At 38.0% G+C, this 14,304-nt stretch overlaps 1 protein-coding gene across 2 annotated transcripts in view; it reads left to right on the top strand.

Annotated features, from left to right (window-relative positions):
- Positions 1–831: 831 nt before the first annotated feature.
- Positions 832–14,304, top strand: part of LRRC7 (leucine rich repeat containing 7) — a 455,066-nt gene continuing 441,593 nt past the window's right edge. For both annotated transcript variants that reach the window (XM_065928451.1, XM_065928441.1), the window contains exon 1: positions 832–928. In XM_065928451.1, the coding sequence (XP_065784523.1) occupies positions 832–928 (97 nt within the window). The remainder of the gene's footprint in view (positions 929–14,304) is intronic.

The raw sequence follows: 14,304 nt of genomic DNA, 5'->3' as shown, positions 1-14,304 counted from the left end.
CAGACTGGGTGGCTTAAGCTACAGAACTTTACTTCTCAGAGTTTTGGAGTCCTGGAGTCTAACACAGAGGCACCAGCAGACTTGGTGCCTGGCGAGAGCTCTCTCCCTGGTTTGTAGATGACTGCCTTCTCACTGTATCCTCCTGTGCAGGGGAGGGAGCTCTAGTTTGCCTTCCTCATTCTATAAAAACACTAATCCCATTATGTGTGCCCCACCCTCATGACCTCAGCTAATCTAGTTACTTCTCAAGGGTTCCACATCAAAATACTGTTACTTTAGGGGTGAGAGTTTCAACCTGTGATGGTGGGAGGTGGGGGGAGTGGAGGAGGGTAGGGACACAAGCATTCAGCCCGTAAGAGTCCCTGATTGATATGAATCAGCCATAGAGTTACACGAGTTCCCCATCCCGGTCTCCCATCCCACCTCCCTCTCCACCCGATATCAATGTATGACAAAACCCACTGAAAAATAATAAAAAAAAAAAAAAAAAGAAAAAAGAAAAGGAAAAAAAAAAATTAAAAAAAAACAACAAAAAAACAAAACAAACAAAAAAAAAAGAGTCCCTGATTGGAGAATGTGCATATGAGCTTCATCCGTATGGGTTTCTATGTTTTTAAAATTGGAATGCCTTAGAAAAGTCAAGCCCTCTCCAGTTTATGCAGAGTCCCTGCCACTCCCGACTGTCCTGCTCCTTGCTCAGTACTCTTAAGGATGTGGTCTACTGAGCATCTCTATATACCTGAATTGTTGACTCTTGATCTAAATCATTTAATTTTTCAAAATGTATTGAGATTTTTATATTAAACTACTCTTTTAATTTCCTCCGATAGGATGGAGAACTTAATACGGGGAAGGAATCCCCCACAATATCAGAGAAGTCCTTGTAAAGAAGTTCGTGCAGCACTTCGGAAGAGGCCTGAAGAGGAGTGTAAGTATGTTTAATAGGATTAACTTTGTTCTAGATAGACTTAGGTGAGTAGCATAACAAAACTAAAATGTTAACCTTTAAGTGATCAATCAAATAATAGAGGTATTTAACAAAATACTTGTTGAATCTAATTGAATTTACTGTAAAAAATATCATGTGGTACCTGGGTTTAAGCACTAAGAACATTGTTTTCTTTATTGTTTCTTGTGTACTTCAAAATGCTCTACTTATAATTTGGTTCAGTGTTCAATTGAGATTGGAAAAGGCTGCACAGTTACCACATCTTTCTTAGACATATGTACCATGAATATTGCTTCTGAAGAAGTTAAAAAAATTAAATTTGTTTTAAATGAACATTTTCCAATTTCTTTTGACCACAATATTCTTTCAACCTTTAAAAAACAAAACAACAACAAACCAAGGACTCTTTGAAAACCACTGCCTTAGCCTAAAGAATAAATGTCTAGTGGCAAATATAAATCCGTTGATCAAAATGAAATATTTGAATTAATTGAATTTAGGAACAAATTTTGAATGAGGAGTCATGTATTCCCTCATAAAGCCATTTTAATCCATCTTTAACTTATCAAAATATTACAATATATAGTGACAGAGATTTTGTCTAAATGTTTCTAGTGTATAGCATTGTTGGAGATGTTTTTATCACAGTATTTGCATTTTAAATTTATATGATGACCCATAATACTAGCTTCCCTCATGGCGTTTGCATCTGGTTATTTGCAGGGAACTAAATCACAATTTATTATGACAAAAATTTAACCGAATGATGTATTTTTGCAGGAATTTACACTGTTGTTAAGGATAGAGCTAATGCAGTGGATTCATTGACATAAACAACTTAGTAGACTTTAAGGTCATATTGGTATTTTACATTAGTTTGAAGTACACTATTCTGGGTGAAGACCAAATATATTAAATCTGGCCATACTTATGTCAAGCAGTGTGTTTTTGTTTTCTTTCATTTTTTTAGAAAGTCAATAGATAATCTGATTGGGTTCGCATCTCTGTCATTTGATATAGTGCTTCATTTGGTGTATTTATAACTTCCAACATTATAAACAATATCCAAGTAAAACTAAAATTTGGAAATGAAGATATAGTTAATGGGGATGTTAAAAACTGTTTGTAAAATGCAGACTTGTTCATAAAACTATTGCTTCTTTATTGGGTTCACTGGGATTTCTCCTCTGTGATGGTTTAACACAATCAACTTAATCTCTGTTATAGGTCTGCAGGTTTTATTTAGAACCTTAGAAGGGGTTTTGCGAATAAAGCCATAGTTGATTTTCTTGGAGTCACAGAGTATATTTAGTTATATAAAGTCATTTTTCAGGCCTCTTATACTGAGTTGGTCTAACTCGGAGGTTGACCAGCTACAGTCTAAATACATCCTGACACCTCTTTCTGTAATAAAATTTTATTGAAATACAACCATCTCTGTTCATTTAGGAATTGTATATGGCTGTTTTCCACAATAAATGAAAAGTTGAGCAGCTATGACAGAAACTATATGGTCCACAAAGCCAAAAGTATTTACCTGATTCTTTACAGAAAAAGGTTTTAAAACCCTGGTCTAGGCCAGTGGGTCTCAAAGTGTGGTCCCCAGGCTAGCAACAGCACCTGGGAATGTGCTGGTGAAACACAAATTTTAAGATTTACAACCCACATCTACTGAATCCAAACATCTGAGAGTCAAGTCCTATAATCTGTGTGTTTTGAAGAAGCCCTACAGGAGATTCTGATGCAAGCTCAAACCTAAAAACCTTTAGCCTAGGTCAAGTGACTGGCTGCAAGATAACATTAAATTACCATGGTTACAAAAGACTGATAATAATAGACATATTTCAGAACTAAGTCTTATTGTTGTCTAATGTAAGGTACATTAAAAAACTATTTGTTCTGTTATAACGAGCAAATCCTCAACAACTGAATCATGGCAGTCAGAACAAGTTTTGAAATATCACTATAGGAGCTCAACTGGATTGACTATGTTGTTGAACATGGACGGACATAATGAGAAATGATAAACATACAAATATTCTCTGGCATTATTCCTTGTTAGTTTAATACATAGTTCTTCTTGTTTTGTACTGCCTGCTGTTAATTCCCTAAGAAAGAATCCTCTTTTTTAGAATTAGAGCAATACAGTAGTTAATTAAGACATTAACTTTAAAGTTATACACAGGGATTTATTCTTTAATGTGACACAATATGATCAGATGCAGGACCCTGGGTATTATTTTCTTAATCTAAATGATTCAGTCTGCTTATTTGAAAAATTAGGATAATTAGAGAGTCTTCCTTGAAAGTTTGTTTGGAGAATTTAGGATGATTTATATCAAGTACCTGGTATAGAACTTGGGATGTGGCAAGCTTTCTTCTTTCTTGCTTTCTCCCTCTTCATCTATTATTGCAGTGCTTATTTTCAGCTAACCATTTGAGGATAGTAAAGCATGTTTTGATCAAAGAAATGAAAATGTAGGGAAATTAAAACTCCTATTTTTAGAAATAATAATATACAGCAAGGAACAGGTTGTAAACAAATGATGTAAAGCTGGAATTCTTGCAGCAGTGTTAGATAGTAATTTGTGTTAGACGGTAATTTGTCTCACATGATTAGTCTCACACAAGTTCTTTCCTCATAATTCTACAAATTCAACATGGGATCTAGATCAAGACTTACAGGTCAGCTCCTGTGGGAAGCTGCCACCTTAGAAAATCATCATAGAAAGTCAAATAATAGTGGCTTCCCTGTGCTGAGAATTGAAAGAATAGTGGAACTTGACTCTGACAATGTGTGTGTGTGCTATCTCTCAGTCGATAGGATCTTCCAAATGCAAGGAAGCCCTCTTTCATTTGGAGATTTGCAAACAAGAGAGTTTAGCTGAATGACAGAATTTATACTACTTTCTTTTATAATCATTTACAATATTTTCAATATTAATGCTGATATTAGATCACCAGACATATTGCTTTTAACCAGTTATTTCATGTAAGTTATATCTAGCTATGCTGCATTTAGCATAGCCAAGCAAATTTTCAAGAATCAAGTACAAATTTTCAAGAACCAAGTAAAAATTGATCCTTTGAAAAGGCAGACTTTTAAATATGCTCAAGTTACTTCCCATTAAAAAAACAAAAATAAAGATTTTGTCCTCAAAACCAAAGCACCATTCAGCTACAGCCCTACATTCTCCTTCTGTCCCCAGGCAAACCTCTCTAAAAGAGTCATCTATGCTCATTCCAGTTACCCTCCTCTCACTCCTCCAAATCAATGCAGTCTGGCTCCTATTCAATCACTCTGCTGAGACAGCTTTTATTCAGACCTTCCATAATCTCTTTATGATGCTGTATTAATTTTATATTGCTTTGTAAAAAATCACCACAAATTTACTGTCTTAAAAAGCAGTTTATCTCAGTTTCTTTGGATCAAGAATCCAGGTGGGGCTTAGCTAGGTTCTCTACCTCAGAGTTTCACCAGGCTGAAGTTTCATCATGAACTCGGTTGGGAAAGAGGCCACTTCTAAGCTTACTTAGGCTGTTGGCAGAATTTGCTTTCTTGTGGCTCTTTGACCAAGAGCCTAGATTTTTGTATGACCAAGAGTCTAGCTGAGGGCCACATTTAGGATCTAGAGATCTGCAGTTCCTTGGTATATGTACATTCTCAATATGGTTGTTTACTTCATTATTTATACAAAATGTCAAAATATTCTTGTATTAACCAGTTTGGTAAAAATCATGATAATTAGTCAAGTTCTTGCCTTCATATTAGAAGTTATTGAACATGATTTAACTTCTCCCTGATGACTCAAGAACAGTTTTGTAAATGCCAGGTCCTATCTAGAATTCTATCTTGGCGTCCCTCCATGTCAGGTTGTCCTCTTTCACTTTTGCTGTGATTGCTCTTGCTTTTTATCTACCCCTTCTTTTGGGATTCTGTTTCCTATTTTAATGTTCTTTTCAGAAACCATCCTTATTAAGAATTTCACACTAAGTATGTGTCAAGGCTTGAAAACCAGTCAAGCCCTTGGATGATTTACAGTGAACAGGATAGAGAGGTAGGGAATACTAAATGCAATATGACCCAGCAATCCCACTTCTGGGCATACACACTGAGGAAACCAGATCTGAAGGAGACATGTGCACCCCAATGTTCATCGCAGCACTGTTTATAATAGCCAGGACATGGAAGCAACCTAGATGCCCATCAGCAGACGAATGGATAAGGAAGCTGTGGTAATATACACCATGGAATATTACTCAGCCGTTAAAAAGAATTCATTTGAATCAGTTCTAATGAGATGGATGAAACTGGAGCCCATTATACAGAGTGAAGTAAGCCAGAAAGATAAAGAACATTACAGTATACTAACACATATATATGGAATTTAGAAAGTTGGTAACAATAACCCTATATGCAAAACAGAAAAAGAGACACAGAAGTACAGAGCAGACTTTTGAACTCTGTGGGAGAAGGTGAGGGTGGGATGTTTCGAAAGAACAGCATGTATATTATCTATGGTGAAACAGACCACCAGCCCAGGTGGGATGCATGAGACAAGTGCTCGGGCCTGGTGCACTGGGAAGACCCAGAGGGATCGGGTGGAGAGGGAGGTGGGAGGGGGGATCGAGATGGGGAATACCTGTAACTCTATGGCTGATTCATGTCAATGTATGACAAAACCCACTGAAATGTTGTGAAGTAATTAGCCTCCAACTAATAAAATAAAAAAAAAAAAAAAAAAAGAAGTGGGGTGCATTAATTTAAAAGATCCTAAGCCTACCCTTCTCACTGATTGGATCTCTGGATACTTGGATTCTTTACCAAGTCTCTGGATACTTGGATTCTTTTCAAATTATTTCCCAGTGTTTCCAGTACAGTGTGGAAGACCTGGCGTTACTGTCATCTCACTCACTTGGTCAGGGCTCTTAGGCAGTGCAGGTGGGGGAGGGCTCATATTTGCTAAGGAAGTTTGAAGTAACCCTTTATGACGGTAGCACCATGCTATGTAGTTATAGACCTCATACATGTGTGTAACAATGTCAGTGTGCAGAGGAAGAGTTACTGTCTTTTTCTGGGCTTCTGTTTATGCTAGGAAACTTCCTAGATGCCTCTAGAAAATACTCTCTATCCTTTCATTAGCCTAAATTGGGATAAATCCCTATTCCTGTATCATCACTATACACCATAAGAATGTTATGTACTCATTGGCTTAAGCCTATTATACTGGACCAATCACATTCAAGAGTTGGTTTAGTATTAAAAGTAATCCTAGATAATGTAAGGTAATGAAAGTAAGCTAATGTATTTGCCATTTGGCCTAGCATAATGGAAAAGGTAAAGTTACTCAACATTATATCCCATACAGTTGCTTGTAGTATATATTTGTCTATGAATACATAGCTATCCCAAATTGTTTTTAGAGATGAGAATGGGAACATAGAAATAGAAGAGGTGGTACTTGGGAGATCAGGAATCTGAAAATGAAAGTGTTAGTTGCTTAGTCATGTCTGACTCTTTGGACCCCAGGAACCTGCCAGGCTCCTCTGTCCATAAAATTCTCTAGGCAAGAATACTGGAGTGGATAGCCATTCCCTTCTCCAGGGGATCCCCGACCCAGGGATTGAACTCAGTTTTCCTGCATTGCAGGTAGATTATCATCTGAGCCATTAGGGAAGCCCCCAATGATATTAAAGTGACTTCCAGGCCTCTGTTTATCATGCAGAGCCCTCTTTTCCTATCTAAGCCCCATAATTTGTGGGCAGTTGTGTTTCCATTATCTTCAGTTGCTCTTTTAGCTTTTCTTAAAATACAGTTTCCTTCTTGTTTGGAACGAAACCCATTTCCTCTACATCTCCCTTCCATTCTAGGGCTAGTCCTCCTTTCTGTCAAGCTTAATTATTAGCCATATTGTGTAGATGAGGCTGGGGCTTCCCCAGTGTCTCAGTGGTAAAAAATCCACCTGCAATGCAGGAGTTGCAGAAGATGCAGGTTCAATTCCTGGGTCTGGAAGATCCCCCTGGAGAAGGGCATGGCAACCCACTCCAGGATTCTTGCCTGGAGAATACCATGGACAGAGGAACCTGGAGGGCTACAGTCCATAGGGTCGCAAAGAGTCAGACATGACTGAACCAACTTAGCCCGCATGTACATAGATGAGGCTATAGGATCTCAGACATGTTAAATAATTCATACAGTATCACACAACCAGTCAGTGCCAAAGTTGGGATGCAAATGTTAAGTTTGACTTCAGAAGCTATCTTATTCCTGCTGTTCCATGTTATATGCTACACACAGTATTCTATGCCCTCATTTTACCCCTCCAGGATTCACTTCCTGCTTAATTCTTAAAAATTTTTAAGCATAAATTATCATACAAAGAAAGGTGTATAACATGTGCATGTAGCTTAAAGAGTTAGAAACTAGCGCTCGTGTATCTAAAGCATCAGAGTTGCTGAATTACAGATTCCTACTCAACTCTGTTTATCTCTTTAGTTTGGCATATCCATTCCAGAAAACTAGTCTTTCCTACTTCTCATTTCTGAGGTCTTTCTTTGCAGCGATCATTTCTTAAGTCCTACAGCAAAGTCAAAGGGATAATGTACATGATACTTGTACTGGGGGCCTCAAAAGAAACAAATGGTCAGTGATTTCTTATTAGCTTGAAAATCTTATTATATGTTTGATTTTTTTATTAATATCTTAGATTGTGACTATACAGTGTCATAACAAAAAGACAAAGTTACATTTTTAAGTTGAATTTTATCAGCACGTCTGAAATTAATACATGTTATTCACTAATAGTTTGGGCATGATGTATTATAAAGATAAGATAAAAGGGAGATTAGATTAAATTAGATTCATAGCCTGAACATTCTTAGACTCATTAAAAAATTGAAATCAAGCTCATGCAAGCTTAGTACAAAATTGGTATATTTTAGATAACTTTTCCATTCAAGTTGGTAACAGAAATTTAGGTAAAAATACGTCTTGAATTCTTCTCTGGAATATCCACAGGTTTAAACCAGCTTTCTCAGTTATCAGCAGTTATATTTGTCCCAAGACTCTATGTAAGATATAATTTTAGAATCCAATAGCACTAATTTTATTGGCACCTCTGGCTTAGCAAACCATTCATTTGAATTAGGGCTTGAATAATCACTGAACTTATTTTAAATGCAAATTCCTTCAAGGGTAACACTAGTCAAATCTTAAGACTCTAACATAAAAGTGATTTTAGATCACTAATCTCAGCAAAGAATCAAATCTCGAGAGAACTTTGGATGCTCAGAAAGAAAAAGAAAAGGTCAAAAAATGATTATATAGGTGAGGATTTTAAAAACAAATTCACTTGCTACATATTTTTGCTAAGGGTTGGTTCTGTTATCTGGTGAAAGGCATTTTCACATAAAATTTCAGCCCCTTCTACATTCTTCCATTTATTTCAGTAGTAACTACCGTACTAATTTATTCCTTCTTTATGAAAGGTTCTCCTCTCCTTGGCAGATGGCAGGAAGGAACGCCCTCCTATTGGTCCCTGAAACACTTTGCACAGATTAATAGTGCAGTACTTACAGCACAGTATTTTATCATTTGCTTGCATGTTTATTTCCTCCTAGTTGGGTTCTAAGTTGCTTAAGAGCAGACAGATACATCTTACTTATTTATCTACCACTAGCATTAAGCATAATATTTGATATGCAATTATACTCTAATAAAATTTTACCCCCCAAAATTAACAAACTGATGAAACTCGATTCATGCCATGATATTTATTGGAATCTGTGCCTGTGTATGCTAACTAGCTTCAGTTGTGTCCAAGTTTTTTGTGACCTTATGAACTGTAGCCCATCAGGTTCCTCTGTCCATGGGCATGCGCCAGGCAAGAATACTGGAATGAATTGCCATGTCCTCTCAAGGGGATCTTCCTGACCCAGGAATCATCCTGCATCTCTTATGTCTCCTGCATAAGCAGGCAGGTTCTTTACCACTAGCACCACCTGGGAAGCTGCTACTGGAGTTCAAAGGAATCCAGTAAATAACTTCCATTTTCCAGAATAATTTTGGAACCAATTAAGGTATTGACAAGATGTCAGGAAGTTAGAGATCAAGCATCAATTTCATTACTTTTAAAAGCTGGATAGGAGGACATAGCTGAGATGTTTGACAACAATCAACTTCTCACTACAAATGCATACTTAACCCACTCAGCCACAGCAGCTCAGAAAAACCATGGGCCTGCTCATGTGGGGAATTCCTCCTACAAAATGTATAGCATTGAGAAACAGATCAGTGTACCTTGTCTTCCCTAATGCAGGTTCACCCCAAAGAAAGATGGAGGAAGGGGCTGGCCTACACATGTCAAATTCTTCAAAATTTACAAATAAGGTAAATCACTGCATTTCCTAGTAAGAGTTAGGAAAGAGATAAGAGGTATATAGTGTTGGAAAAATCTCTCTACACAGAAAATAAGTGAGTGGAGAAACAGCTGCATTTGCAATGTTGCTTATAATTTTTATGTCTTAAGCTACAGAGCTTAAATATTAAGCCCTTAGACAACTAGAGGGGAATTAATTAGGGCAATCTCTCCCAGATATAAACTGCTATTCTTTCATGAACTCTTCTGGTATCATTTGGGGCAGAGAGGTAAAGCAGTGTAGATTTAACTCCAAGACCACTGTAAACAAAAGTCTTAACATTTCATGTTCTACTTATTATCCAAATAATGCTCTACATGATCAGCAAGGTTTCTGCAATATGATTAAACTATATTCATTTATCCAACAAATATCTACTGTTGGAGTGCACATGTGCGCCTCTCTCCCTGTTCTGGGTATTTGTGATACATAGTGAGAAAAAATTTAAAAATCAAAAAAGGCAAACATTTCTAGTCTCAACAAGGTTATGCTTTTGTTGGGGAAAACAGACATTAAACAAAATAAGTAGATTATAATCCATAGAAGGTGATTCATATTGTGGAACAAAGAGCAAAGTTAAGGGCACTTTTTGTGGGATTTGAGGGCACTTTTAAGTGGGAAGACCAGAATATGTAGAACGTCACAAATAAAGAGATGAAGGAGTTAGCCACACCAATTTACAAATTTTAAATTCTATGACTCCTGCATTTAAATTTAACTGGAAGAACCCTCCTATGCAGAGGTTAATTTTGCCATCATGCATAGTTGGGCATAAGTGAGTGACTAACACTAAACTTTCACTTTTTTTCCCATGCAATATTTTCAAACCTTTAAAAATTGTTGCCTTTTTGAGTGCCAGATATGGGCTGAATGTGAGTCTGACTAACGGCGTGGTTTCTACAAAGTCTGATGAGCGAGTGTCTTTAGTCCTGGAACCCTAGGGCCCTTTGCCACATGCACTGCTATGGAATTGCTTGTTGCTTGTCGCTCAGTCATGTCTGACTCTTTGGATTCAATGGACTGCAGGATCCTCTGTCCATGGGATTCTACAGGCAAGAATACTGGAGTGGGTAGCCATTTCCTTCTCCAGGGGATCTTTCTGACTCAGGGATTGAACCAAGGTCTCCTGCTTTGCAGGCAGATTCTTTACCGTTTGAACCACCAGGAAGACCATGGAATTGCTTAGACCTTTTCTTTTTTTTTTCTTAATTTTTAATTTTTTTAATTTTTCAGTGGGTTTTGTCATACATTGATATGAATCAGCCATAAAGTTACACGTATTCCCCATCCCGATCCCCCCTCCCACCTCCCTCTCCACCCGATTCCTCTGGGTCCTCCCAGTGCACCAGGCCCGAGCACTTGACTCATGCATCTCACCTCAACTGGTGATCTGTTTCACCATAGATAATATACTTGCTGTTCTTTCGAAACATCCCACCCTCACCTTCTCCCACAGAGTTCAAAAGTCTGCTCTGTACTTCTGTGTCTCTTTTTCTGTTTTGCATATAGGGTTATCATTACCATCTTTCTAAATTCCATATATATGTGTTAGTATGCTGTAATGTTCTTTATCTTTCTGGCTTACTTCACTCTGTATAATGGGCTCCAGTTTCATCCATCTCATTAGAACTGATTCAAATGAATTCTTTTTAACGGCTGAGTAATATTCCATGGTGTATATGTACCACAGCTTTCTTATCCATTCGTCTGCTGATGGGCATCTAGGTTGCTTCCATGTCCTGGCTATTATAAACAGTGCTGCGATGAACATTGGGGTGCACATGTCTCTTTCAGATCTGGTTTCCTCAGTGTGTATGCCCAGAAGTGGGATTGCTGGGTGCTTAGACCTTTATAACTGCTGTCATTGTCATCTGTTTCATCTGGATAATTAACCTCAGCACATTGCTGGCCTAAATCAACTGTTGTTTCTTCAGAAATGTGTGCCTCTAGGGACTTAATGTGGAGTAGGCAATGGCAACCCACTCCAGTACTCTTGCCTGGAAAATCCCATGGATGGAGGAGCCTGGTAGGTTGCAGTCCATGGGGTCGCTAAGAGTCGGACACGACTGAGCGACTTCACTTTCACTTTTCACTTTCATGCATTGGAGAAGGAAATGGCAACCCACTCCAGTGTTCTTGCCTGGAGAATTCCAGGGACGGGGGAACCTGGTGGGCTGTGGTCTATGGGGTCGCACAGAATCGGACATTACTGAAGTGACTTAGCAGCAGCAGCAGCAGCAGGGACTTAATGAGGCTAAGTGTCTGTTTTTTCAAGAAACTTTCTTTTTTCAACATTGGATTGTTCTGGGAAGGCCTTGAGTAGAATCTCTGTATTATCGTTTTCACAGAAGTTAAGTAGGCATGTAGTGTTTCATCTCTTTCTGTTGTTCTACTGATTTTAGGTTAATGTTGCCAGACAGAACACCCAGATAAATTTGGATTCATATACACAACAAATACATTTTTATATCTTATTTAACATTTACAGCACATTTAAAATTAAAATATTATTCTTTATCTGAAACTCAGATAAGGGTGTTTTGATTCTACAGAAAAACAGAAACAATAGCATGTGTGTGTGTGTGTGTGTGTGTGTGTGTGTTTTAAAGGAATTGGCTCACCTAATTATTTTGGCTGGCAAGTTCAAAACCTGCAGGCTGAAGAACCAAGAAGAAACTGATATGTAAATCTAAAAGTCCATCTGTTAGCATAATTCCTTCTTTCTTTGGAAAAGTCAGACTTTTTCTAGAAATAACTTCAACTAACTGGATGAGGCTCACACTCATATGGCTTCCCAGGTGGTGCCAGAGGTAAGGAACCTGCCTGCCAGTGCAGAGGACACAAGAGACATAGATTCAATCCCTGGGTCGGCATTATGTGGGGAGTAGGAGACGACAATCCACTCTAGTATTCTTGCCTGGAAAGTTCCATGGACAGAAGAGTCTAACACACCACAGTCCATGGATAGCAAAGAGTTGGACGTGACTGAGTGTACTGTGTGTGCACACACACACACACACACTCATTATAGAGGGTAATTGGTTTTACTCAAATTCTACTAACTTAATATCAATCTTATCCAAAAACACCCTCACAGAAGCCTCCAGGATAATGTCTGACCACATCTTTAGACATTGTGGCCCAATCAGTTTGACCTGGAAAATCAACCACTATAGTGTCTTTTATTTCTAAATCTGGCAACTCTATTTCAGGGGTCTGAACTGAGTTTCTAAAACTTTAAATTGTTCCCATGGTGATCTATTTCTTTCTTTAATAATGTAAAACTATAACTATTTCCTAGTACTTTGGTTTTTAGGTTTTCACACTTTTGGACTCAAGTATATTTTTTGTAATATATTTTCCTAAATTTTGTCTCATGAGGTCTTCTATATGAGAGCTATTAAATCAATAAATTCTAAGTCTTTCAAAAGAATTCACTATTCAAAGAAATCACATTTATCCTCACTTGTCTGGGTTGGATAATCACGCTAAGGGAGAAATTTCCCATGAAATCAGGATCAATCCATCTCTTATTGTTCTGCATGTCTTTTCCTGCAATATGTCTCTTTTGAAAAGAAGTGAAAGTGAAAGTCGCTCAGTCACATTCGACTCTTTGCAACCCCATGGACTGTAGTCTGCCAGGCTCCTCTGTCCATGGAATTCTCCAGGCAAGAATACTGGAGTGGGTAGCCATTCCCTTCTCCAGGGGATGTTCCCAACCCAGGGATTGAACCCAGGTCTCCCTCATTGCAGATGGGTTCTTTACAGTATGAGCTACCAGGGAAGCCCTGGATCTTCCTTTAAACAGATAACCATATAAATTTCTGGAGTTTTTCTTTAGGACAAGATAGTGCCTGTACCCTCACCTATAATGATTTTGTCACTTTGAAACTCACCTAATAATGCTTTAAATATACTTTTTCTATCCTTTAATTTGTCCAGATTCTGTGGATGCTTTGGTATTGTGTCCCCTTTCTTTGAGTTGTAGTTCCCAGTTGCTGTCATTCTGGAGTCTTTACCTACAGCTTTGAAAGGCCACTTCCTCTGTAGTTTCCCAGACCCTGCCATCTCTTGGGGATTCATTCCAGATTGCTCTCTGAAATTCTGTCTCTATGCTTTGGTTAGATTTCTTTAGGCTACAGTCATAAGTGTTTGACTTGGTGCAACTGAAACATCTCTTGCTTTTCTATTTTCTCCTTTAAAATTCATCAGAGCTGGGTCTATCCGTTTCATTTCAATATTTCTCTTGGCCTGAAAGTTCCCATTTTCTTCCTCCTATCTGTCTAATATATCCTATAAAATCTCAATATTTCTCTTAAGGAAAGCTCGCTCTTCCTCCAATGTAATTAGCCAGTTTTCCTTTATTTTGTTTTTATTTTTGTACTGCTTCTGTTATAATAATAAAGCTGAAGCATGCTCCTTTCCATACCATTCCAATTCCCCCGGATACCTTAACAAACTCAATTCTTACAGACCAAGTGCTCCAAACAGACTTTATTATTTCTGTTTGTGGCCTTTATATAGCAATCATTTCAATGACATGTTTGTTATCTTTCTCAATTCCGCCTAGGAGAGGACAGATTCTCTTCATTATAAGGACTCCCTGTTACTTTTCATTTGTTTGCTAATCAAATTCACTACTCTTCTGTGGGAACATCCACATTGAGGGTTCTCTGATTTATAAGGCCAGGGACAGTGCTTATGTGAGGATCAAGCCCAGGGCTTGAGATCTAACTGCAACAGCTTAAACACTGTGACCAGTGCCCAATACAATCAGCAAGGTCAATATAGTGTGGATAAAACAGCCCCATCTGCACAAAAACAACCATTTGCTTGGGAATAAGAGTGCTGTGAGTTGCAATAAACCCCCAATCAAATCTTGCATATCCTGCTTGTTAATACTGAAAGACCATGACTCCATGCCCTGGTCCCATCAA

This window comes from Muntiacus reevesi, chromosome 1 (assembly GCF_963930625.1).
Source record: "Muntiacus reevesi chromosome 1, mMunRee1.1, whole genome shotgun sequence".
In the NCBI taxonomy this organism is placed as follows: domain Eukaryota; kingdom Metazoa; phylum Chordata; class Mammalia; order Artiodactyla; family Cervidae; genus Muntiacus; species Muntiacus reevesi.
Note: the sequence above shows the minus strand (reverse complement) of the source record. Positions and strands in the feature narration are given on the sequence as shown.